Source organism: Euleptes europaea, chromosome 21, assembly GCF_029931775.1.
Source record: "Euleptes europaea isolate rEulEur1 chromosome 21, rEulEur1.hap1, whole genome shotgun sequence".
Classification (NCBI taxonomy): domain Eukaryota; kingdom Metazoa; phylum Chordata; class Lepidosauria; order Squamata; family Sphaerodactylidae; genus Euleptes; species Euleptes europaea.
Window position 1 is genome coordinate 2,823,160 of NC_079332.1, and position 23,184 is coordinate 2,846,343.

The window sequence follows — 23,184 nt, forward strand, 5'->3', positions numbered from 1 at the left end:
ACCCCCGGCAGGCAGGGCGGCCCCCAGCCGGCGGAGGCGCTCTGGGCTCTCCCCGGGGCTTCTCCCCAGAGGACCCCCAGCCTCCTCCTCCTCCTGCGCCTCCTCCTCCTCCTCCTCCTCCTCCTCCTCCCTGCTCTCCGCCTCTCCATCCTGGGCGGCGGGCGCTACAAGTGCGGCGCGCAGTGCGCTCCCGCGCGCTCGTCTGCATCCCTATGCCGGGCGGCCCTGGGCGGCGGGGCGGCCGCCGGGCGCTGTCCGCGGTGCTGCAGCAGCAGCGGGGCTAGGGCTGGGGCTGGGGCTGGGGCTGGGCTGGGCTGGGCTGGGCTCCGGCGGCTGCCCATGCATTGCAGGCGCGGCCGGGGGCTCCCGCCGCCGCCGCCGCCGCCGCTGCTGCTGAGCCGGGCATGGGGGTCTTCCTGCGGCTGCTGCTGGGCTGCCTGCTGGGCGACCTGCTGGCCCGGCTGGGGCGGGCGCAGGAGAAGGGCGGCCCGCCGGCGGGCCTGGGCATGGTGATGCTGGGCAACCAGAGCGGGCTGCCCCCGGCCGAGCCCAGCGAGCCGCCCCCGCAAGCCCCCGAGGAGTGCCGCGGCTACTTCGACGTGATGGGCCAGTGGGACCCCTCGTTCAACTGCAGCGTGCGGGAGTACCCCTTCTGCTGCGGGACCTGCGGCTTCCGCTTCTGCTGCAAGTACGTCAAGGGGCGGCTGGACCAGGACATCTGCACCAACTACCACAAGCCCCGCTGGGTGAGCGCCGGCAAGCCCCCCATGCGCCCCGTCGACGCCTCCCACGACCCCACCCGCGACAAGACCAACCTCATCGTCTACATCATCTGCGGGGTGGTGGCCGTCATGGTGCTGGTGGGCATCTTCACCAAGCTGGGGCTGGAGAAAGCCCACCGCCCCCAGCGGGAGCACATGTCCAGGTAAGGCGCGCCGCGCCCCGGCACCGCACGGCCCCCTCCCCCCTGATGCCTCCCCGACCCTGGCACAATAGGGCCCCTTGCCCCGTCCCGAGGCATCCCTCCTGATGCCTCCCCGACCGTTCCACCGACCCCAAGCTTTTGCCCACCCCAACCCCCTCCCCATTCAAGGCGCGGGGCTCCCTACCCACCCACCCCCAGACCCCTTGGGAGTCTAGGACAGGGTGGTCCCCCTTTGGCACATTGGCAGATGGTCGTACAGGGAGTAACCCACATTTCACGCAGGGTGATGGCCAAGCGGTTTCCCAGAGAGTGAACAGACTGGGGAACACACACACACACATGCACTCTCCGTCTCAACGCATATTACAGAGAGGCACAGCCTTCACCAGCAAACGTGGCGTCAGACTGGGAAGGGCCAGGTGTGCTGGTAAGCTTCTCCCTCCCAACTGTTGCAACGGCCTGCAAACTTCTCTGCAGAGGCATGGATCAACACACACCTCCCTCCACCTGCCCCTTTTTGTTTCCAGCTACCAAAAATAATAATAAAAAAAATGGGAGCATTGCTTTCCCATCCTTTTTTCCGAAAGCGTGTGAGCCGCCTTTACTTAGATCTTAACCCTAACATTGATTTAAAATGTTTGTTTTAAATTATTGACTGGCATAATACAAAGAAAGAGCACAGCATTGAGGGTCTCCTATAAATATGTGAGATCGTAAAGGGTCCTTCTTTCGTCTGAGCTAGGGAATGTCAGGCTGAACACTCCCCCCCACACACACACACAAGTAAAATGTGGCCCAGCATGTGGTGAAAGTCTTTGCTGTGTGCGCGTGTGTGTTCGTGTGTGGTTCATGCTCTGCATCTATCAAGTGTGTGGGGGGGTACCACCGGATCGACCCCAGTTTGGCTGCCACCTTGGTTCTTAGCCTCTGCCGCCACCCGCCCCTCCCCAGATTGTAGGCACCAGTCGGGAATCAAAGCCCATTTGTCAAGTTTTCGGTCTGTCTGATTCATTATGCTAATCCCCCAACACATGAAAACAAAACAGATGGGGAAAGGCATTTGCAGATAAAATAAAAAAACAACAATTGTTAAAACAAGCAGAGAGCTCTGTTAAATGGATCCCAGGATCTGGGGAAGGGGACTTTTCCAGAGGAACCTTGCTCTTGCAAGGAAGATCTCCCGATCGAGCAGGGGACTGGTGTGCCCTGAAAAAGAAGGGTAATTCAAAGGCAGAGCACCCGCTTCCTTCTTTCCCTCCTGAATTGCACACCTGGAGTACCTTCCTTGTCCAGCGGCCTCTCTGCTTGGTGATTAACAGCCTCCCCCAGCACCGAGACACCCAAAATAGGTTTCGGAATGCATCACCATTTCTTTCTCTGGCAATTATTTGCTATTTATAAAACAGGCTGATGGGTGATCATTTTTTTTTTTTACTACCAAGGAAGAAAGCAGAGCACAGATATCTGTAGGCATCTCAACATACTTGTGTGAGCAGGTATCCTGGGAGAGACTGTTGGGGAGCGGAAGAAACCCTCCCCCCGCCACCTAACAGCTTTGAGGAACCTGATCCTCTTAATTAAGGAAGGCCGATAAGACGTGGGTCCTGTAACGCTGTCCTCTCTTCGGCCTCTCCGGTTCTTGGGAGAAGCTGTATTCTGTCCCTTTCTCATTGCACTTCTAGAGGGTGTCTACAGACAGATAGGAAAGGTGAGTCTGAACATTGTGGCGAAGGAGAACATTGCACATGGAAGCCAAGTCAGAATCAGAATGGTTCGTCTTTGTCAGAGCCGGGGTTGCATCTACGCATCCTGCAGATATTCAGTTTCAAAAGCCCAGGGGAAGATTCTGTACAGAGAAGCAAAGGCAGCTCTCTCGCTGCCCCTTAAGCCTGGAAATGTCTTCTCAGAAGGTGGTGGTGTGGTGTGGTGGTTAAGAGCGGTGGTTTGGAGCGGTGCAATCTGGTCTGGAGAACCAGGTTTGGTTCCCCCACTCCTCCACATGAGCGATGGAGGCTGATCTGGTGAACTGGATTTGTTTCCCCACTCCTACACACAAAGCTAGCTGGGTGACCTTGGGCAAGTTACAGCTCTGTTAGAGCTCTCTCAGCCCCACCTACCTCACAGGTTGTCTGTTGTGGAGAGGGGAAGGGAAGGTGATTGTAAGCCGGTTTCTTCTTCTCCTTCTCTTCTTCCTCCTCCTCCTCCTCCCTTCTTCCTCTCAAAACCCACCTTTCCCAATAATGCCTCACAGTTCCTCCATCCCTATCTTTCTCTCCAACAACAACCGAGTCCTCATGGAAATATGTATTTTTGTTGTTGGGCTCACCTTTGTTGATCTATCTAGATATATATTTTAACCCACCCTTCTTCCAAAGGATATTGCAGAGCTTGAGGAGGTGCAGAAAAGAGCAACCAAAATGATCAGGGGGCTAGAGCAACTGCCCTGTGAGGAGTGGTTAAAACGGTTAGGGCTGTTTAGCTTGGAAAGAAAGCGGTTAAGGGGAGACAGGATAGAGGTCTATAAAATTATGCTTGGTGTGGAGAGAGTGGACAGGGAGAAGCTTTTCTCCCGCTCTCATTATACTAGAACGCGGGGGTCATCTGCTGAAGCTGGACGGTGAGAGATTCAAAACTGATAAAAGGAAATATCTCTTTACACAACGCATAGTTAAATTGTGGAACTCCCTGCCCCAGGATGTAATGATGGCTGCCAACTTGGAAGGCTTGAAGAGGGGAGTGGACATGTTCGTGGAGGAGAGGGGTATTCATGGCTACTAGTATAAAATGGATACTAATGATGCATACCTGCTCTCTCCAGTCTCAGAGGAGCATGCCTATTATATTAGGTGCTGTGGAACATGGGCCGGACAATGCTGCTGAGGTCGTCTTGCTTGGGGGCTTCCTAGAGGCACCAGGTTGGCCACCGTGTGAACAGACCGCTGGACTTGATGGGCCTTGGTCTGATCCAGCAGGGCTTTTCTTATGTTCTTATGTTCAAGGAGCTCAGGATGGCCAGGTGTGATTCTCCCTTCACTGTGAGGTAGGCTAGGCTGATAGGCAGTGATGTCACCCAGGGAGTTGCATAGCTGTAGGGACTTAAACCGTATCTCCTAAGACCGGGGAGGGGCCATGGCTCAGTGGTGGAGCATCTGCTTGGCATGCAGAAAGGTCCCAGGTTCAGTCCCCGGCATCTCCAGTTAAAGGGACCAGGCAAGTAGGGGATGTGAAAGTGTTGAAAAACAGAAAGACCTCTCTGCCTGAGAACCTGGAGAGCCGCTGCCGGTCTGAGTAGATAATACTGACATTGATGGGCCCAGGGTCTGATTCAGTAGAAGGCAGCTTCATGTGTTCAAGACCTAGTCTAACCCTTTGCTCCACATCGACTTTTTGCTTGCTTTCCCCCTTCCTCCCTTCTTCTTCCTTTTGTCCTCTCCCCACAGCCAAACATTAAACTGCTCATGGCTTGGGGGTAAATTCTCTTTTTTTGGAGGGGGGGAAGACACACCGATGTGCCTTGACCATATGGGCTGCAGTTGTAAGAACACTTTCTTGGCAGCAAGCCCCACTGACTAAAATTGAACTGACTTCCACGTAGAGCTCCTTATGATTATAGAATCGTAGACTCATAGAGTCGGAAGGGACCACCAGGGTCATCTAGTCCAACCCCCTGCACAATGCAGGAATCTCAGAACTACCTCCTCCCCCCCTCAACACCCCCAGTGACCAGAAGATGGCCAAGATGCCCTCCCTCTCATCATCTGCCTAAGGTCACAGTCAGCATTGCTGACAGATGGCCATCTAACTTCTTCTTAAAAACCTCCAGGGAAGGAGAGCTCACCACCTCCCGAGGAAGCCTGTCCCACCGAGGAACCGCTCTGACTGTTAGAAAATTCTTCTGTTAGTCGTTTAAATAGCACCCTCAACGTGTCCGGCATTTTACAGCGCAGAAAGACAACGGCTCCTTGCCCTGAGGAGCTTACAGTTTCGGCACGGGGGGGGGGGGGGAGAGAGAGATGGTAAAAAGGAAGATGGAGAAGAACAGGTGAAGAAATGCTTTCGGTTCTGCGTATGCTGACGTGCGTGATCGAATATGGGTGGCACTGTGGATGGATCGTCAATAGTCATTGCGGCTGCCGCCAAGAGCACATAGCCTAATCTTCCAGTTATCCGCTTTCCCTGGTGATAAATTCCAATGAGAACATGCCTTGGTTGCTGGGGAGACTCTCAAGGAAGCCTTCCCGAAGAAATGCCTCTGGTCAGTGGACTGGTCTTGCTCCTTTGGACGGCCCTTTCCACCGCGCGCCCACGCAGGATCTCTTACAACCAAGGAAGCGCTCTCGCATGGTGTCTGCTCCGCATCCACCCCAGGAGGGGTCCCTGGGCTGCAAGAAAGGAGGGACCCCCACACACACACATGCTCTGAACCCTTCAGTAATTACTGTTTCAATTTCTCCAGTTGCAAATGTCTACTCCGCGGCTTCAAACCCTGTTACAGAAGCAAAAGATGCACAGCAATCTTTTTTAAAAAATTTTTTAAACCATTTTGCTTATCAGACTGAAGTTTTTTTGTGTGTGACAGATCTCGTGAGCTGACTTAGCCTCAGAGACTGATAGGGGGGATTGAAATACTTTAAACCCTCCCCCCTCGTCAGGCCGCTATCTGGTTGCAGGTCCTTCGCTTGGCACTCAAAAGGATCTGTCTATTGCCGTGATTACCGGTAGTTCACGATCTTTGAATTGTGATAACATTCTTAGCTGTCCATACAAGACTTCAAACTGTGACAGAGCTGGGGTTATTTTGTGCCTGTGTGTGTGAATCTGTGGATGCCTGGCAAGGGGAGTAGCTCCCTGAGAAAAGCAAACGCATGAGATGGTTTTGCTAGCGAGCCTAAGATGGAATACCTACTATTTGTTGGGTTGAAACCTGAGACTCCCTTCTGCTAAGTGAGGAGCCTTGCTGTGGAGGAAAGTTGCCTGTTGGGAGGAAAATAAAAACCCATGTCCCCCCACCCCTTTCTGGAGTGACGAAATCCTCTCTTCTCACAAGTTGTAGGACCCAACCCACCATGACTAGTATAAGGAATTTAATAAGAGTTTCGACCTAAGGCGTGTGCTCAAGTAGATTATTTTTCCCTCCCCTACTTTTCCTCTTAACTCCATGCTCCTAGTACATTATTGATCCTTATCAGGCTGTTTTATTGTTTGCCTTGGTTTATTTACAGTGTCATTTCCCCCCCCCCCCCTGCCCCTTACTTGTCTCTTGAGTGGCCTGGCTTCACAGCTTTTGTGACCAGAACAGGGTCTGGGCACTTAACTCTTAGGTATGGTGAAGATAATGAGGAGGTTGCATCATTCTCACTCACAGCATGAACACCATGGGGGAGCTCTTATTGGTTAATTTTACCTAGGATTTATCTAGGGGTTTTTTTTTTTGGGGGGGGGGGGTTTAAAAGATTGATCTCAGTCCTGGGGATCCCGGTTTCAGTTCATACGCCGAAGATTGATAAACAAACACAAGACACCCCCGTCCCCAGATTCAATGGGCAGCCCGGTCCAGCCTGATCTCGTCAGATCTCGGAAGGAAGGAGTTGGTTTTTATATGCCGACTTTCTCTACCACTCAAGGGAGAATCAAACCAGCTTACAATCGCCTTCCCTTCCCCACAACGGACACCCTGTGAAGAAGATGGGGCCGAGAGGGTGTGACTAGCCCAAGGTCACCCAGCTGGCTTAATGCAACAATAGGGGGAAGCCATGGGGCAAAAATGCATGGTCGCTTTATCCTCCTTTAATCCCTGTTTTAGCCAGGATCGAATGCACATCAGGCAAAACGCATGCATTCGATCCAGGCTGAATCCTGGCTGAAACAGGGATTAAAGGAGGATAAAGCGGCCATGCGTTTTTGCCCATGGTCTCTGTGCCCTCTTCATAGGAGCATCTGGGTAGACACTATGGGAGGAACAGGATGCTGGATGAAATGGACCTTTGGTCTGATCCGGCTCAGCTTCTACTGTGCTTATGTTGTTGTTGTTTTGGTTCTTTCTAACTCCACCAATGGCCTCCTCTATTTATTGGAGCATCATGAAACTATTATTTGCAATTCACATTTCTTTCCCCTCCCTCCCTCCCTCCTCCTAACGCGAAGAGCTGTTTCCTGCATTCTTATAACGCATTTGCCGTCTGGGGTTTTTGGTTTCGTTTCATTGGGGTGGCCTTTTTCCTACATCCAGAAAATTCTGACGGGGCGTGCGCGCGTGCCTTTCTGCGGATTACTCAACTAAACAAGCCCCGCTGCGTGCTCTTGACACCTCTGAGCCAAATTATAATATTTCCCTCCCTATTTAACACACTGCTTCTTGTAGATCTTTATGGCTTCCTCTTCGTAGCCAGATTGGCAAAACCTGCAGGTGTGGACCTGGAATGCCCAAATTCACTTGCTGACTTCATTTATAGACCCCCTTTCTTGTTGAAATGCAAGGCGGGGTCACCCTGGCTACCTCCCTTACTAGTAGGGTTGCCAGCCTCCAGGTAATCCTGGAGAGAATGAAGGCTCAGTGCTGTATAGATGATGGAAAAGATCCAAACAGCACTACAAAGTAATATCAACACAAGATAAATTTATAAAGGTGCAGGTAAGTGCAAGGAGTGAACATATGTACAAAAATTAAGGGAAACACAATCAGGTTTTTTTTTTAAACAATTAGCATAAATAGTCCAGCAAGATATGCAATATGACAAAAGAAATTGTCCAATGGATCACATAAAAATGAGGACCACGTCCGGGCACCTCTTCTGGCACCTCCTCGCTGTGGTCCTCATTTTTGACATTTTGTGTCCAGCTACCGAGAAGTACAGGAAAGTCTTTCATGGACAGCTATATTGTTTTTATGTGATCCATTGGACAATTTCTTTTGTTATATTGCATATCTTGCTGGACTATTTATGCTAATTGTTTAAAAAAAAACTGATTGTGTTTCCCTTAATTTTTGTACATATGTTCACTCCTTGCACTTACCTGCACCTTTATAAATTTATCTTGTGTTGATATTACTTTGTAGTGCTGTTTGGATCTTTTCCAGCCTCCAGGTAATAGCAGAAGATCTCCTGCTATTACAACGGATCTCCAGCCGAGAGGGACCTGGCAACCCTGCTTACTAGGGATGCTAGCCTCCAGGTGGGACCTGGGGGTCCCATGGAATTACAGCTCATCTCAAGACCACAGAGATCAGTTCCCCTGGAGAAAACGGCTGCTTTGGAGGATGAACTCTGTGGCACTGAGGTCTCTGCCCTCCCCAGGCTCCATCCCCAGATCTCCAGGAATTTCCCAACCTGAATATGCCAATAAGGTGGGAAGAGAAAAAAAAGGAGGGGAATAAAACCCAACCAAAAAACAAAAGCTGGGTACCCAAGGTTGGGTGAAAAGAAAATATATATAAGTCTATGTACAAATACTGAAAGTATAATTTATTAGAAGCGCTATGTGAAAATTAAAATTATTTAAAAGCATTAAAATAGCACAATGGCATATCCTGAGGTTGATAACCGTAACCACATACCAAATGCGTTTCGGCCTATGGGGGCCTTCATCAGAGGTTAATTAAAACCCTTTCTGAAGCCTGCACACATTTACAGAAATACAATAATGAATACAAATACAAACAGTTCAAACCCAACCAGGCATGTGTATATGTTGTAAATTCTATTCCCAATTACTCAAACATCTGGTATAATAGGTTCTTGTTGTAATCCTGGTTAGTATAAGTCTCTCATATACTATGTGTGCAGGTATCAACCAGCAGTTGCCAGCTTCAGGTTGGGAAATACCTGGAGATTTTTGGGACGGAGCCTGAAGAGGGCGGAGTTTGGGGAGGGGAGGGACTTCAGTGCCATAGCGTCCAATGGCCAAAGTGGCCATTTTCTCCAGGTGGACTGATCCCTATCGGCTGGAGATCAGTTGTAATAGCAGGAGGTCTCCAGCTAGTATCTGGAGGTTGGCAACTCTACCCCCCCATCCCCCACTGGTGACCAGCTTGGACCTGGCAACCTTACCCCTTACAAATATCTCTTTTTGCCACTTCAAGCAAGCACTTAAAAAGTAAAATAAAAGAACCTCATGATCAGAAATCCATCCAACATTTTAATGACACAATGCTGCCCACAGTCAAAAAACCACTGAATATCGTGTGTAATTAGCTAGACAGGGAGGCGTGTGTATCAAAGGGAAACTTCAAGCAGTTTGAGAGGGGAATCTGGCCCTAAATTTCCTTTTCACTGCTTGGATGTCAAGAGCATCCAGCGGGGTTTGGTGAGCTGTTATACAATTAACTCTGCAGACAAGAGTCCAGCTAAATTGGGGGCCTTGGTGTGGTTTAATGATCTGGCATTTTTCCAGCATGAGAAACATTTATCACTGGATTTAATTGTAAAATGGCTGGCCTCTGCAGAACTCACAAAAGGAGCATAAATGGGTCACCCACAGACAGGGTAGGGATAGTTACAATACTCAGGAGATCCTCTGGGTATTCAGAAAAATATATATGAATTTGTACATTAACAAAAAGGTGGGGGGAAACCACAGCCTGAAGAAAACTGTGCCAAGAGGCACAGTGTTGAGGGCAGTCAAGAGTCTTGTTCAAGGGTCAGCAACCTTTTATAATTAAAAAGGCAAGCCACGCCAACATCCAGAACGAGCGAACACCGAGCAGCCAGTATAAGAAAGCCGGTTTGCATAACAGGAACTGTAAAAAATGTAAGATGGCTGATAACTGACATGTTGATTGATAATCCGTAATGTTTCTGCATTCCAGTCTCTCATTGCAAGTCTGCAATTATGAAATAGTAATAAATATACACGGGAGCACCCCGAACAAATTGTTTTAGTGCACTGGCATATATCTGCACGTCGTTTGCACTGGGATTACTGTAGGGTTGCCAGGTCCTTCTTTGCCACCGGCGGGAGGTTTTTGGGTGGAGCCTGAGGAGGGCGGGGTTTGGGGAGGGGAGGGACTTCAGTGCCATAGAGTCCAATGGCCGAAGCTGCCATTGTCTCCAGGTGAACTGATCTCTGTCGGCTGGAGATCTGTTGTAATAGCAGGAGATCTCCAGCTAGTATTTGGAGGTTGGCAACCCAACTCCAGGCACCACCTGGAGGTTGGCAACCCTGTGATCTTGACATCATGCATCTGGGCTTTCTTAGCCTGGCTACCTGTGTGTGTGTGTGTGTTAAGTGCCATCAAGTCACTTCCGACTCATGGCGACCCTATGAATGAAAGTCCTCCAAAATGTCCTATCTTGGCGGTGCCAGAAATTGACCTAGGACCTTCTGCCTGGAAAGTGTGTGTTGTGTGCAACCAAGGAAGCAATCCTAAACATGCCTACCCAGTAGTTCCACTTTATTACTCTCAGAAAAGGTTTTCTTGGGATTGCAGCCTAACCCACCAACATATATTTTCGGTCTCTGTTGCTTGCCTTTCGCGGGCATCCTGAAAGTTTCCTCCCAAATCCTACTGTACCTTTCCTTCCCATCCGTGCCACATGGGGCATAGCTATATTGACAACATATTAGTTGTATAACGTGGCTTCCCCCAAAAGAATCATGGGAGCTGTAGTTTGGGAAGGGTGCTGGGAATTCAGAATAATCTATACAACCACTCCCTTAAACTAAATTGTGCTTTGTTTTTTTTTATTGTTAATTATCCATGGATTTTAATGGTTAGTCTTGTTTAAGATTGCTTATAATGTTTTATTGCAAGATCTGAACAAGGCTGTCAAAGATAGGACATTTTGGAGGACTTTCATTCATAGGGTCGCCATGAGTCAGAAGCGACTTGACGGCTGGCTTTGTGTGGAGGAGCGGGGAAGAAAACCCAGTTCGCCAGATTAGCCTCCGCCTCTCTTGTGGAGGAGTGGGGGAATCAAACCCAGTTCTCCAGATCAGAGTCCACCGCTCCAAACCACCGCTCTTAACCACTACACCACGCTGGCTGCTTTGGAAGGTGGACTCTATGGCATTGAAGCCCCTCCCCTCCCCAAACCTCGCCCTTCTCAGGCTCTGTCCCCAAAATCTCCCGCTGGTGGCGAAGAGGAACCTGGCAACCCTATCTGTGACCGCTAACAGGTTTACCACCCAGACCTTTCAAAACTGCAAGGGTTACAGAAGTATGAATCTAATTCTGTCCCCCAACATTTTTTTCTCTCCCTCCCCATATTTTTAGAGCTCTTGCTGATGTCATGAGGCCGGAAGCCCCCTGCACGACGGATCATATGGAACGAGATCTCAACATCGTCGTCCATGTGCAACATTACGAGAACATGGAGAACCGGCCGCCTGCCAACAACATGCGTGAGTATCTTTGTCTTTTTTTCTGCCTTCGGTGCTTTGCTGGAGACGGTTTTATGGCTGCTAGAGAGTGGCAACGAGTTATTTATAAATGAATCGTTTCATTTTCTTGCCATTAAATTCAACAGCGGGAAGGACTTTGTACTGGAAGTGGTCAAATGCCCGTAGAATGTGGATTTCATTATTGATGTCTGAACGAGTTTCCACCTCGCCCCCACCCCCTTGTTATTGTCTTCCCTTCCTAATAGAAACATCTTTGGTCATTTCATCACCTAATAGTTTATTTTGGATTTCAGGATTCATCTCAGTGGGCAGTAGAAAGAATAGCCGTGCAGCCTGAATCCTATATGTCTGAACTCAGAAGTCAGTTTTGCTTTCAATGGGACTTAAGTAAGTGACTGTAGGTTTGTAGCCTTTGATAAAGCAGAAGGGACCGGCCGGGGTACAGCCTGCAAAGTTATACAATGATAGTGTTCCGGATTTTCCCGCAGAGGTGTATTTCCTAGGCCAAAGGTGAAATAACATCGAAATGTCCCTTAGGCAGCAGAAAGACCGATAAGGGAGTGGTGGTTTTGTGAATTGTACTAAGGAAAAGAGGATATTCTGTATTTGTGGCCAGAGGTTTCCCCATCAAAACAACAATTAAATCTAGGAGTCTAGAAAGCATTTTAGCCTTTCAGCAGAGGGAGGGGAGGAGGTCAGCCCCCTGTGAACCACTTCGTAGAATGGTTGCCTCGGGTTTTTATGACTGGGTACAGGCCTGGCTCTAGACTAAGCAAAGAGCATCTTCAGCATCAGTTTTAACATGTATTCAGCGTCTCGTTTTCTAGTGCATCTGTAGCCCATTTCACCACTTTGACTATTATCTTCATGCCTGAATTATCCCTGTTGTGGGAGATGGCAAGGTTCAGTAGTGGCGGAAATGTAGCCCGCTCTTTTTGGGGTCACAGTTTTGTTAGCATGGCGCTACTTTAGGTCAATGAAGAAACGCCTCGTGCGAAACTAAAACCGCTTTTATTCTGGGCACAGAGCAAGGCTAGCTGCCGCGTAATCGCAAAACAAGCAGTCACGCTTCGCACAGCTAAGGCTGAAATACATTTTAAGTTACTTAGGCAGAATACAGAAAGGAACCTCATTGGTTGCAAGCAAGTTTTACATCACATTGCGTCATTCTGAATGCATTACACATGTGTACTGGAGATGGCATCCCATAATAGCCAAAGTAATAAACTGTTCCTTGTGGGTGTGTATTTCGTTGTGCAAACGAGCACTTAAGGTTACCCCTAGTTGGAATGGTGACCGCAGTGATTTATGTATTTATTACTCCCCTTTTGATGTTATTTTCTTGCGTCCTCTCAACTGGAATTTTGTGGTCCAACCGGAGATCAACCGGAGCCCAATACCTTCATATCTACACTTTATCACTTGCATGTCACAATCCTAGGACCCTCAAGTGTCAGTTTCCCATCACAGCTCTTCTTGTTCTTTTGACGTTTCTAATCAACGGTGGAATTCCGGTTGCGCTTTCCAAACAAAATGTTCTTTAAACCGGGGTTGCAGCGATATAAGGCCTGTCAGTTTGGCAATTCTGAAGACTTGACCAGAGAAATTGCAGAGACGTACGTTTAAGCAAACCCCATCCAGTTGCACGTTCTAAAACTTTAGCTTTATATCGAAGGTAGAAATGTGACTTTCTGATTTACTAACTCCTTTAAATTTGGTTTCCCGCTGGGTGCCTTGCCTTAGAAACAGTGAAGCAAAAGTTGTGTGGAAATGAATTTGATTTTATTACTGATCTTGTGATGTTTTCTTATTTCGGCGATATCGCAGCCACTTGTTCGTGCAGCCACTTGTTGAATGGGTAGGAGTGTTGTAAATTTTCCTGGGAATTATAAAACAAAAGTTAACACCAGCGTTCTATTGAAGACGGACTGCTTGTGTCGCAGGTTGAAAGATACCGGCTGGATATTAGGAAAACATTTTTTACAAGTAAGAGTTGTTCAACAGTGGAATCGGCTACCTAGGGAGGTGGTGAGACCCCCCTCACTGGCAGTCTTTAAGCAGAGGCTGGACAAACACTTGTCAGGGATGCTCTAGTGATCCTGCATTGAGCAGGGGGTTGGACTAGATGGTCTTTTTGGCCCCTTCCAAATCTATTCTATTCTAATTAAAAATTGCTCTTTGATTTTATAGGCGAATTGCAAGTGGCAAAATGTTTATTTGAGCCATAATTCATGTGTACTTTGTGCACTCTTCAAGTGCTATTTTTCCTTCTTCTTTTGCTGATGGCTGCCAAGCTTCTCTCGAGCAGCTTCTTAAGGACAATTTTTGTCTAGACTAAGAAATCTTTAATGAGGTGTGCTATTTTTCCTCTTTCTTTTGCTGATGGCTGCCAAGCGTCTCTTGAGCAGCTCCTTAAAGACAATTTTTTTGTCTAGAACAAGGAATCTTTAATGGGGCTGGTCTTAAAAACAGTACAGGGACTACCGCTTCTTCTCTTTGTAACTGCTGTGCACTTTTGAATGTATACCATTGTAGTTGCTGCACGGTATAATGGGTATGGATTTGGGCCAGGGTAGTATGTCCTGAAACTTTGAGCAAGGATTGGATGGATTTCACTTATTGCATTCCATATTTGTCCTATAGTTTTGCTTTGTGAAGGTGTTCCAGTTCCCACATCCTTTTCTTTACCCACTGCAATTTCTGTGAACCATTAGCGTGGATGCATGCAGCGTGTATATTTTAATAAAGTTACACATATGAAATCCGTGTATTGCCATCCATATTTACAAGTAGTTCTTCAATAACGGTTATTGGCATCTTCAGTAACGGTTATTGGCATTTTGTTGCGTGTCCAACATCCAAAGATGTTGTGATTGCCTCCACCCACCTAATGCAGGGCACTTCAACAGAAAATCTGTGTAAAGAACACATAAGCAGTTCTGTTCCATGACATAAACAACTCTGGTAGAAACCTTGTATTCCACTAAGGATTCCTATTGGACAGGAATTTGGAAACATCACTAGAATGATGCTTCTACTTGAGTCTATCTCATTCTTTGTCTTGGGCTGTGTTTGCGCTTGTCTCGAGTTAGCAAGTTGGTTGGCTTTAAGTGGTTAGGGGTTGGTCATGTGTCGGGTTGCCAGGTCCCTCTTCGCCACCAGCGGGAGGTTTTTGGGGCAGAGCCTGAGGAGGGCGGGGTTTGGGGAGGAAAGGGACGTCAATGTCAGAGTCCAATGGCCAAAGCGGCCATTTTTCTCTAGGTGATCTAATCTCTATCGGCTGGAGATCAGTTGAATTAGCAGGAGATCTCCTGCTACTACCTGGCAGTTGGCAACCCTAGTCATGTGGCATTGTGCAAGTGAACCATGGGATTCAATTGGTGCGCTGGAATCTTTGGTTAATCATGCTTCCCAAGTTTCCATTGGATTCACAGGAGAGTCGGCATTCCTGCTATGGGTAGCACGATATACCTTAGTGTACTCCATCTTGAGGGGTGGGAATCTCATGTAGTTTGCAACTAATATAGAAACATAGAGCCAGAAGAGACCTCAAGGGTCATCTAGCCCAACCCCATGCATAACACAGGAAATTCACTGCCACCTCCCCCCCTCCACACCCCTAGTGACCCCTGCTCTATGCCCAGAGGAAGACAAAAAACAACCCAAAAAACCCTCCAGGATCCCTGTGCCAATCTGGCCTGGAGGAAAATTCCTTCCTGACTCCAAAGTGGTGATCAGAGTTACCCTGAGCATATCAGAAAGGGGCCACAAGAGCCAAGCGCTGGCTCATCCCTTCCTGCCCTCCCTCTCATGATCTGGATGCTTTTAGGAGGCCATGCAATGTCATTTTTATTTGCTAGGGCTTTAATGGAATGTGAGCTACAAACACTTTTTTGGGAAGGGGAGGTTAACTGGCTTTTCATGAATCATGCTTTTGGTTTGGGTATAGATTATAAGCCACCATGAGCTATAAAGGGGAAGGTGGGATATCAGTATTTTAATAAAATAAATGATTATGGTCCTGCTGTTAGGGAAGGGCTGTTTCTCAGCAGCAGAGCATCTGCTTTGCACTCAGAAGGTGACAAGTACAATCCACAGTGTCTCCAAATTTATTTTTTTAAAAAGGTGATGTGAAAGACATCTACCTGAGAACTTGGAGAGCTGCCACCAGACAGAGTACACAGTACTGACCTTGACCAGCGGTCTGACTCAGTTTATGAGGAAGTTTAACGTGTCTGATCCTTCCACGAGTACAAACCTCCCCGTCCCAAAAGAGGTTGTGAAAATAATCTCCGAGTGAATCCCCTTACTGTGCTAGTACTGCTGTTTACCATCTCCCCAGAGCACATAAAGGCAAAAAGGTTTCCCGATGCCTCTTTAGCTAAAGGGGGGCTAGTTTTGTTTCCTATACTGCCCTTTCTTTTTGGAACATTCATGGTGGGAGTAGCAAAAGTTGAGTACCCTACCCAAGGTACCACACTGCTCTACTAGGTTGATACCTGCACACATAATATATGAGAGACATGTACTAACCCTAACCATTATTACAACTAGAACCAATCTGACCAGATGTCTGAGTAACTGGTAATAGATTTTACAACCTATACACATGCCTGGTTGGGTTTGAACTGTTTGAAAATGTAGTTATTTATTTATTTCTGTAAATGTGTGCAGGCTTAACGTGTGTTTTAATTAACCACTGATGAAGGCCCAATAGGCCGAAATGCGTTTGGTATGTGGTTACAGAGATCAACCCTAGGAAATGCCATTGTGCTATTTTAATGTTTTTAAATATTTTTAAACTTTACTTAGTGCTTCTAATAAATTATATTTTTAGTATTTATACACACATACACACACACACATTCTTTCTACCCAACCTTGGGTACCCAGCTTCTGTTTTCAGGTTGGGTTTTATTCCCCTCTTTTTTCTTCCACGGGAGTAGCAAAAGGGCAGAGGGTTGTTTTGTGGACATCTTAATCCAGACGGACGCATATTTCTTGCTTCAGCCTGCCTTGACCTTTCATGCTTGCTGCGTTTCATATTTATCTGTTTTACTATAGGGCCTCGTTTCAAACTGGTCATGCCCCCAGACTGCTGTTAACTTTGCAAATAGCAAACATGTCTCCTGCGAGGTAGTATTTGTGCAGATTGCTAATGATCAGTGGCTGATGGAGAGTTTTATGCACAGGGTTGTTTTTTGGGTGGGGGGTGGAATAAAAATGTTCTTCGATTTATTTCTTTAATATTCAGACCGAGTAATAATAGTGAGAGCTTCTTAACCAGGGATTAAATTATTGGTCCCCAGTGTCTCTGGCATGGGGCTGATGCCTGTTAAGGATGTGGTATCCTGTGGCCAGACATGGGAACAGTGAAACCCATTCTGAGTCTTTCCTGGGATGCAAAAGTGATTTGAATAATTGAATGCCTTCTAACAGCTGTAATGGTCCCACTTTACGTCTTGCACATACTTCCAGACCTATCAAGTGGTAAAGGTAAATAGCAAAGACTTGAAACGACTACTGCTGAAAGTTAAAAGGGAAAGTGCCAAAGCAGGACTACAGCTGGATGTCGAGAAGACAAAAGTAATGCCTACAGGAGAGTTAATCAACTTTAAGGTTGATAATGAGGAAATTGAAATTGTTGAATACTTTCTGTTCCTTGGCTCCGTCATCAACCAAAAGGGAGACGGCAGCCAAGAAATCAGAAGGAGGTTGAGACTGGGAAGGGCAGCCATGAAGGAGCTAGAAAAGATTCTTAAGTGTAAGGCTGTGTCGCTGGCAACCAAGATCAAGTTAGTTCACGCCATCATATTCCCTATTACTATGTTATGGGTGTGAAAGCTGGACAATGAAGAAAGCTGACAGGAAGACAGTAGACTCCTTTGAAATGTGGTGTTGGAGGAGAGGATTACAGATACCGTGGACTGCCAAAAAAACAAATCAGTGGGTTATAGATCAAATCAAGCCTGAACTGACTCTAGAAGCTAAAATGACTAAACCGAGTCTATCGTATTTTGGTCACATTATGAGAAGACAAGAGTCACTGGAAAAGATAGTCATACTAGGAAAAGATGAAGGCAGCAGGAAAAGAGGAAGGCCCGACAAGAGATGGATGGACTCTATAAAGGAAGCCACGGCCCTCAGTTTGCAAGATCTGAGCTGTTAAAAATGGGACGTTTTGAAAGACATTGATTCATAGGGTCGCCATGAGTCGGAAGGGACTTGATGGCACTTAACACACATACACAGTGGTAAAGGGATTGCTAGCAAACCCTGAGCAGAATGACCGATAATGCAAAAAAAAAAAAAAAGTGGGGGGGAAGGTTCAGCTCAGCCCAGTCAGATTTTAATGGCAACGGGGAAGGTGGGTTCTCAGCCCTGGTGTCTGAACGCCGTTCTAACTGGAAGTGGCAGTATTGAACCTGTGACGACAGCCTACAGCACAGGCACCCAGCCACCAAACGATGCCTCAGCCGCTTGCTCGACTCCACGTCAGTCAGTCAGACAAAATTACAGTCTCTTGACTTGGAAACCAGCTGGCAGACTTCTATGTACATCACGAGACAAAAACTGATCTAGAATCCCGAGGGGGGCCTTTCCCTCCTCCTCTTGGGCTTAATACGGAAACGTTAGTTTGGGTCTGAACTTTTAATTGACTCTGAAGAGTGTCATTTTAAACCTTTTCCCCTTAAACATATAGAAATATGTAAATGAAGATTGGCAGTGTGCTTAAGATAAGGCACGGAGATCTGTCTGGCTTTAATGAGAACTCGGAGGAGGCTAACAGTACAGTAGTAGTTATAAAGGGCCACCGTTGGTATGGTAAAGCATATTTAAGACCTGATCCATTCGCTGCAGCGTGCTGTTATTTGTTCTTAACCTTTTGATAATTTGTATTAGCATTGGGAAGACAGTTTTACTGGAGATATTTAATTCTAGCTTCTCTTTTTTGTTTACATTTTTTGGTGCTATAATTGGAAGGGTTTTTTTTTTTTTTTGAAAAATAATGTTTGCTTGCCTGTTCGTCTGTTTGTTTTTTGGCTAGGGTGGTTTTTAATGGCCCATGCTATTTTATTTATTTATTTTTTGCATAGAAGTTATTTGTATGGCTCCTCTCCCCCCACACTGCATCTTGCATTTTATACCTTGTTACTCGGTATTGCCTCTTATGCTACTATTTAAAAAGATAAAGGTCTGTGCAAGCACCGGGTCATTCCTGACCCATGGGGTGACGTCATATCCCGACATTTACTAGGCAGACTCTGTTTTATGGGTTGGTTTGCCAGCGCCTTCCCCAGTCTCCTTCCCTTTACCCCCAGCAAGCTGGGTCCTCATTTTACCAACCTCGGAAGGATGGGAGGCTGAGTCGACCTTGAGCCGGCTACCTGAAACCAACTCCCGTTGGGATTGAACTCAGGTCGTGACCAGAGCTTGGACTGCAGTACTGCAGCTGACCCCTCTGCGCCATGGGGCTCTTTATGCTACTATTTAGCTGCCGCTTATTTCTTCTACGGTTAAATAGTTGCTATTCTGATATCATTGTTAGTAATTTTTATTGCAAGCTGCTTCAAGCTGGATGCCATGGAGATGGCTAATAAATATCTTAAGCAAATAAAGCAAGTTGGGTTGCCAAAACAGGATTTGCAGTCCTGCCCAATGCATAAGTCTTGCAGAGGCCCAGACCTTTCTTTTCAGCATACCATCTCTCAAAATGCGACACTGTTCTCTAGCAAGCCCTGACAAAACGCTGAGTCCCAGGAGGGTGGGGTTTGGGGAGGGGAGGGACTTCAGTGTCATAGAGTCCGATGGCCAAAACGGCCATTTTTCTCCAGGCGAACTGATCTCTATCAGCTGGAGATCAGTTGTGATAGCAGGAGATCTGATATTACCTGGAGGTTGGCAACCCTACCCAGAAGGCGTTGCGATCATCCTCCCCAGCCAGTGACCGTACATCTGTCTATGCAAGTTTTTCCGTCTTAGTCATCTGTCCTTGTTGATAGATTAGCCCGGAGTTTGTTCTTAACAGCTTTCTGCAAGCTGCTAAAGTAAAATATAATGAATCTACATTTCATAAAATACAGATGCGTAAGACTTAACACAGAGTGCAATGAGGCCAGCCTTCCTTGGAAAACCAGTCATTGTTTCAGAGGAACCTAATTGCTAAATTTGAAAAGCAGAGCGTATCACTTTGTTGTTGTTGGTTTTTTTCGGCGTGTGTTACTACTCCAGTCAAGGAGCTCCATGGTATTCAGCCTGCTGGCACTCTAATAATATATTTGGATAGGTAACTGCAGGGAGGAAGCAAGTTTCTCTTCCTTCGCTTAGTAACTAACAGCTACTAAGAGAACTTTGGAAAGAAAAGAAGCAGCCCAATGTACGGCGCCTATGAATTCCATTACTACAGGCTGAAGAAGCGCAACCTTGCGAAAAACGTTTAGAAATTCCGGAAGACGTTTCCAATCATTTCCATCATCCATCACATCTATTCTTCCAAGAAATCAAGATTTTTCCCCCTTGTCTTTGAAAAATAAGTACCAAGACGCAACTTAGTCTTATTGGACATTGTTTAAGATTCTCGCAAGTGTAATCTTTAGAGGTCTTTCTTGACTCGATTGAAGAGTTACTTATATTGTGTATATAATTAGTGTTTAGTTGTATTCAATTTTCTGTTTGCCCTTCACTGTTGTCTTCACTATATTGTAATACACAGTTTGATACTTTTGCATATAGAGCTGTGTGCTGGGTTTTTTTTTTAGCTATATATACTGTACAGTACAGGTGATTCATTGTGTTAACCCCCAGGTACTAGCTGGAGATCTTCTGTTACAACTGATCTCCAGCCGACAGAGATCAGTTCCCCTGGAGAAAATGGCCGCTTTGGCAACTGGACTCTATGGCATTGAAGTCCCTCCCCTCCCTAAACCCCACCCTCCTCAGGCTTCGCCCCAAAAACCTCCCACCAGTGGCGAAGAGGGACTTGGCAACCCTACCTATTAGCTAGGTGGCTAGCATAAAGTTTGCCTATGACAGAGAGTAAGCTTATCGGACGATAATTAGCTGGATCATTTTTTGGTTCCCCTTAAAAAAAACAAAAAACGGGACTGTAATTGCTAATTTCCCCAGTCTGATTTATCTCAGTAAATAAAGGTGCCAAAAAGGAAGCCCATCAGACTGGGTCAAGTTTAAGCAATTCAGGTGGAATATAGTCACGTCCTGGAGGCGTACCTGGTTTAAAAGCTTTTATTAGACTGACTACTTCCCTTTTTTTTGTAACATCTGGCCAGCTTGGAAAAGTTGAAATCCTTAAATTAAGTGGGGTTTCTGATTTATCCCTGGCTATGGCAAAACCTTTTTTTTGTAATGCTGTTCCCATTTAGAAGAGGGAACTGGAGGTATAGGATCCACTTGGGAACTAAAGGTCTTATGTTCGTGTCAAAAATCTGTGAGAAAGAATCTTGCAAGAAGGAATGGTGTAAGATAATATCGCTTGCTGGTAAAATAGAAAGCGCAAAGTCCCTTTGCAAGCCACGGGCTTAATTTGGAAGTAGAGTTCATAGAATCATAGAGTTGGAAGGGACCACCAGATCATCTAGTCCAACCCCCTGCACAATGCAGCAATTTCACAACTACCCCCCACACACACCCAGTGACCCCTACTCCATGCCCAGAAGATGGCCAAGATACCCTCCCTCTCATGAACTGCCTAAGGTCATAGAATCTAAGGTCATAGAATCAGGTTCAGTGGTAAAGCATCTGATTTCTATGTAGAAGGTCCCAGGTTCAATGTCAGCATCACCATTTAAAAAGCTCAGGTAGTAGACAATGAGAGAGCCAGCATGGTGTTAGTGGTTAAGGTGTTGGACTAGACCTGGGAAACCCAGGTTCGAATCCCCACTTACACCGTACAAGTTTGCTGGGTGACCTTGGGCCAGTCACACACACCCTGCCTCGACCCTGGCAAGTATTTGGATGGGAGACCTCCAAGGAACACCAGGGGCATGATGCAGAGCCAGGCAATGGCAAACCACCTCCGAACATGTCTTGCCTTGAAAAATCCTACTGGGTTGCCATAAGTCACAACGTGGTAGACAACATGGGAGACCTCTCCCCGAGACCCTGGAGAGTCGCTGCCAGTCAGAGCAAACAATACCAACTTTGCTAGACTCAGTAAAAGGCAGTTTCTTGCGTTCTGCTCAAGTGTGGCCCGAAGGGTTTTGTCCTTGGCTGAGGTTACCACAGTGCATTGGGAATCAGTAGGTCTGGCAGACCTTGTTGAGATTCAAAAACGGCTCTTGTCAGACGTGATTTATCAGTCAGACTCCTTGGGAAATCGGTGAAAGAGATCTTGTCCGTGGCTGCTGTTCAGGAGAGTTTGTCACATTCATTTAGCACCTGATCTGCATTCCCCCGCTTAAGTCCCCCGAAAGCTGGCTTGAAATCAGTGGTGGGGGAAAAAAAATCCCATTAGCTTTCTAATGGTAGAAATGTAGAGTTGACTTGAAATGTACCCAGAGGGTTGGAGAGTCTGACACTGGTTGACTTGGGATGTTTGCCATCTAAAGCATTTTGGCAGATGTTCGTCTAGCCTAGGCCTGGAAACCTTCCAGACAGAATTTGTTCTGATGAGCAGATGGGCACAGTGGAGGGAAAAACTAGAAACTAACTTTTGGGGGGGCATATGGGGTTGAAGAAGGAGGTAGGCTGTATCTTAGAAATTAGAGCATTCCTGGCTCTCATTATATTCTGTGGGCCTTTGGGCATCTCCCCTTGTTGCCAGTGGGCATTCCTGTCATTTGTCTTAGCATATCCTGCCCTTATCGGTTGCTTTATTCCCTGTTTCAGCCAGGATTCAGCCAGGATCGAACGCACGTTTGGCGAAAACGCACACATTCAATCCTGTCTGAATCCTGGCTGAAACAGGGAATAAAGGAGGCCAAAGCGACCATGTGTTTTCGCCCTTGCTGTGTGTGCTATTTGTAGGAGGAAAAGGCAGGCTATAAACCTTATAAATAAATAAGTAAAACATAAAGGCCAGTGACAGATTATGCTCACCTGTGCCGTCACACCTGTTCACAGGAACAGGAAAATGCACCCCCACCTGATACTTTCACCCAAAGAGTCTCCGTTCTGCCTTTTCAGATTAACCATGGCTTGTTGCAACCTCACTTCTGTCGCCAACTAATTCTCTTTTCACGTCACTCTTGTTAAAAACAACCATAATATTGTCCCGTGTGGGTCTGCATTTAATATCAGATGGTCAAGCTGCAATATAAATTTGGCCCATTGCTAGATTTCATACGCTGCATACAGAGGGTCCCAAAGGGCTCTCAGGGAGAAGGCATTGAGGAAAGACTGGGGAGGGGCTGTGGCTCAGTTTGTAGAGCATCTGCTTGGCATGCGGAAGATCCCAGGTTCAATCCCCGGCATCTCCAGTTAAAGGGACTAGGCAAGTAGGTGATGTGAAAGACCTCCGCCTGAGACCCTGGAGAGCTGCTGCCGGTCTTAGACAATACTGACATTGATGGACTGAGGGTCTGGTTCTGTATAAGGCAGCTTCATGTGTTGATGAGTGTTCAAAGATCCTTCTCTGCCTGAGATTCTGAAGATCTTCTTCCAGTCCAAGTAGGTAATACTGGAACAGATTGACCAGTGAACATACTCTGTACCAAGGCCGTTCGACACGGTCTTATAAATTCAACCTGCAGCCGATCCCAGATCAAGGAAGACCAGCTCTTTGATAGGATTACGGGAACCTTAAAAAGGAGAGTGTAGAATGTAGATAACCACAAGGCTGCTCAAATAAACAGATGGTGTTATACACTTTATGCCCTTTGAATCAAAAGCCAACTGTTGTGCTTTTTCTAATCCATGAAATTAACACTTGAAAAAATAGGGAAGTGACTGAATTTCACAGC

At 46.8% G+C, this 23,184-nt stretch overlaps 1 protein-coding gene across 1 annotated transcript in view; it reads left to right on the forward strand.

Moving 5' to 3' along the window:
* Window positions 1–404: 404 nt before the first annotated feature.
* The window catches only part of SHISA9 (shisa family member 9), a 135,952-nt gene continuing 113,172 nt past the window's right edge, over window positions 405–23,184 (forward strand). The window contains exons 1-2 of the mRNA XM_056866205.1: window positions 405–925; window positions 11,139–11,266. Coding sequence (XP_056722183.1) covers window positions 405–925; window positions 11,139–11,266 — 649 coding nt within the window. The remainder of the gene's footprint in view (window positions 926–11,138; window positions 11,267–23,184) is intronic.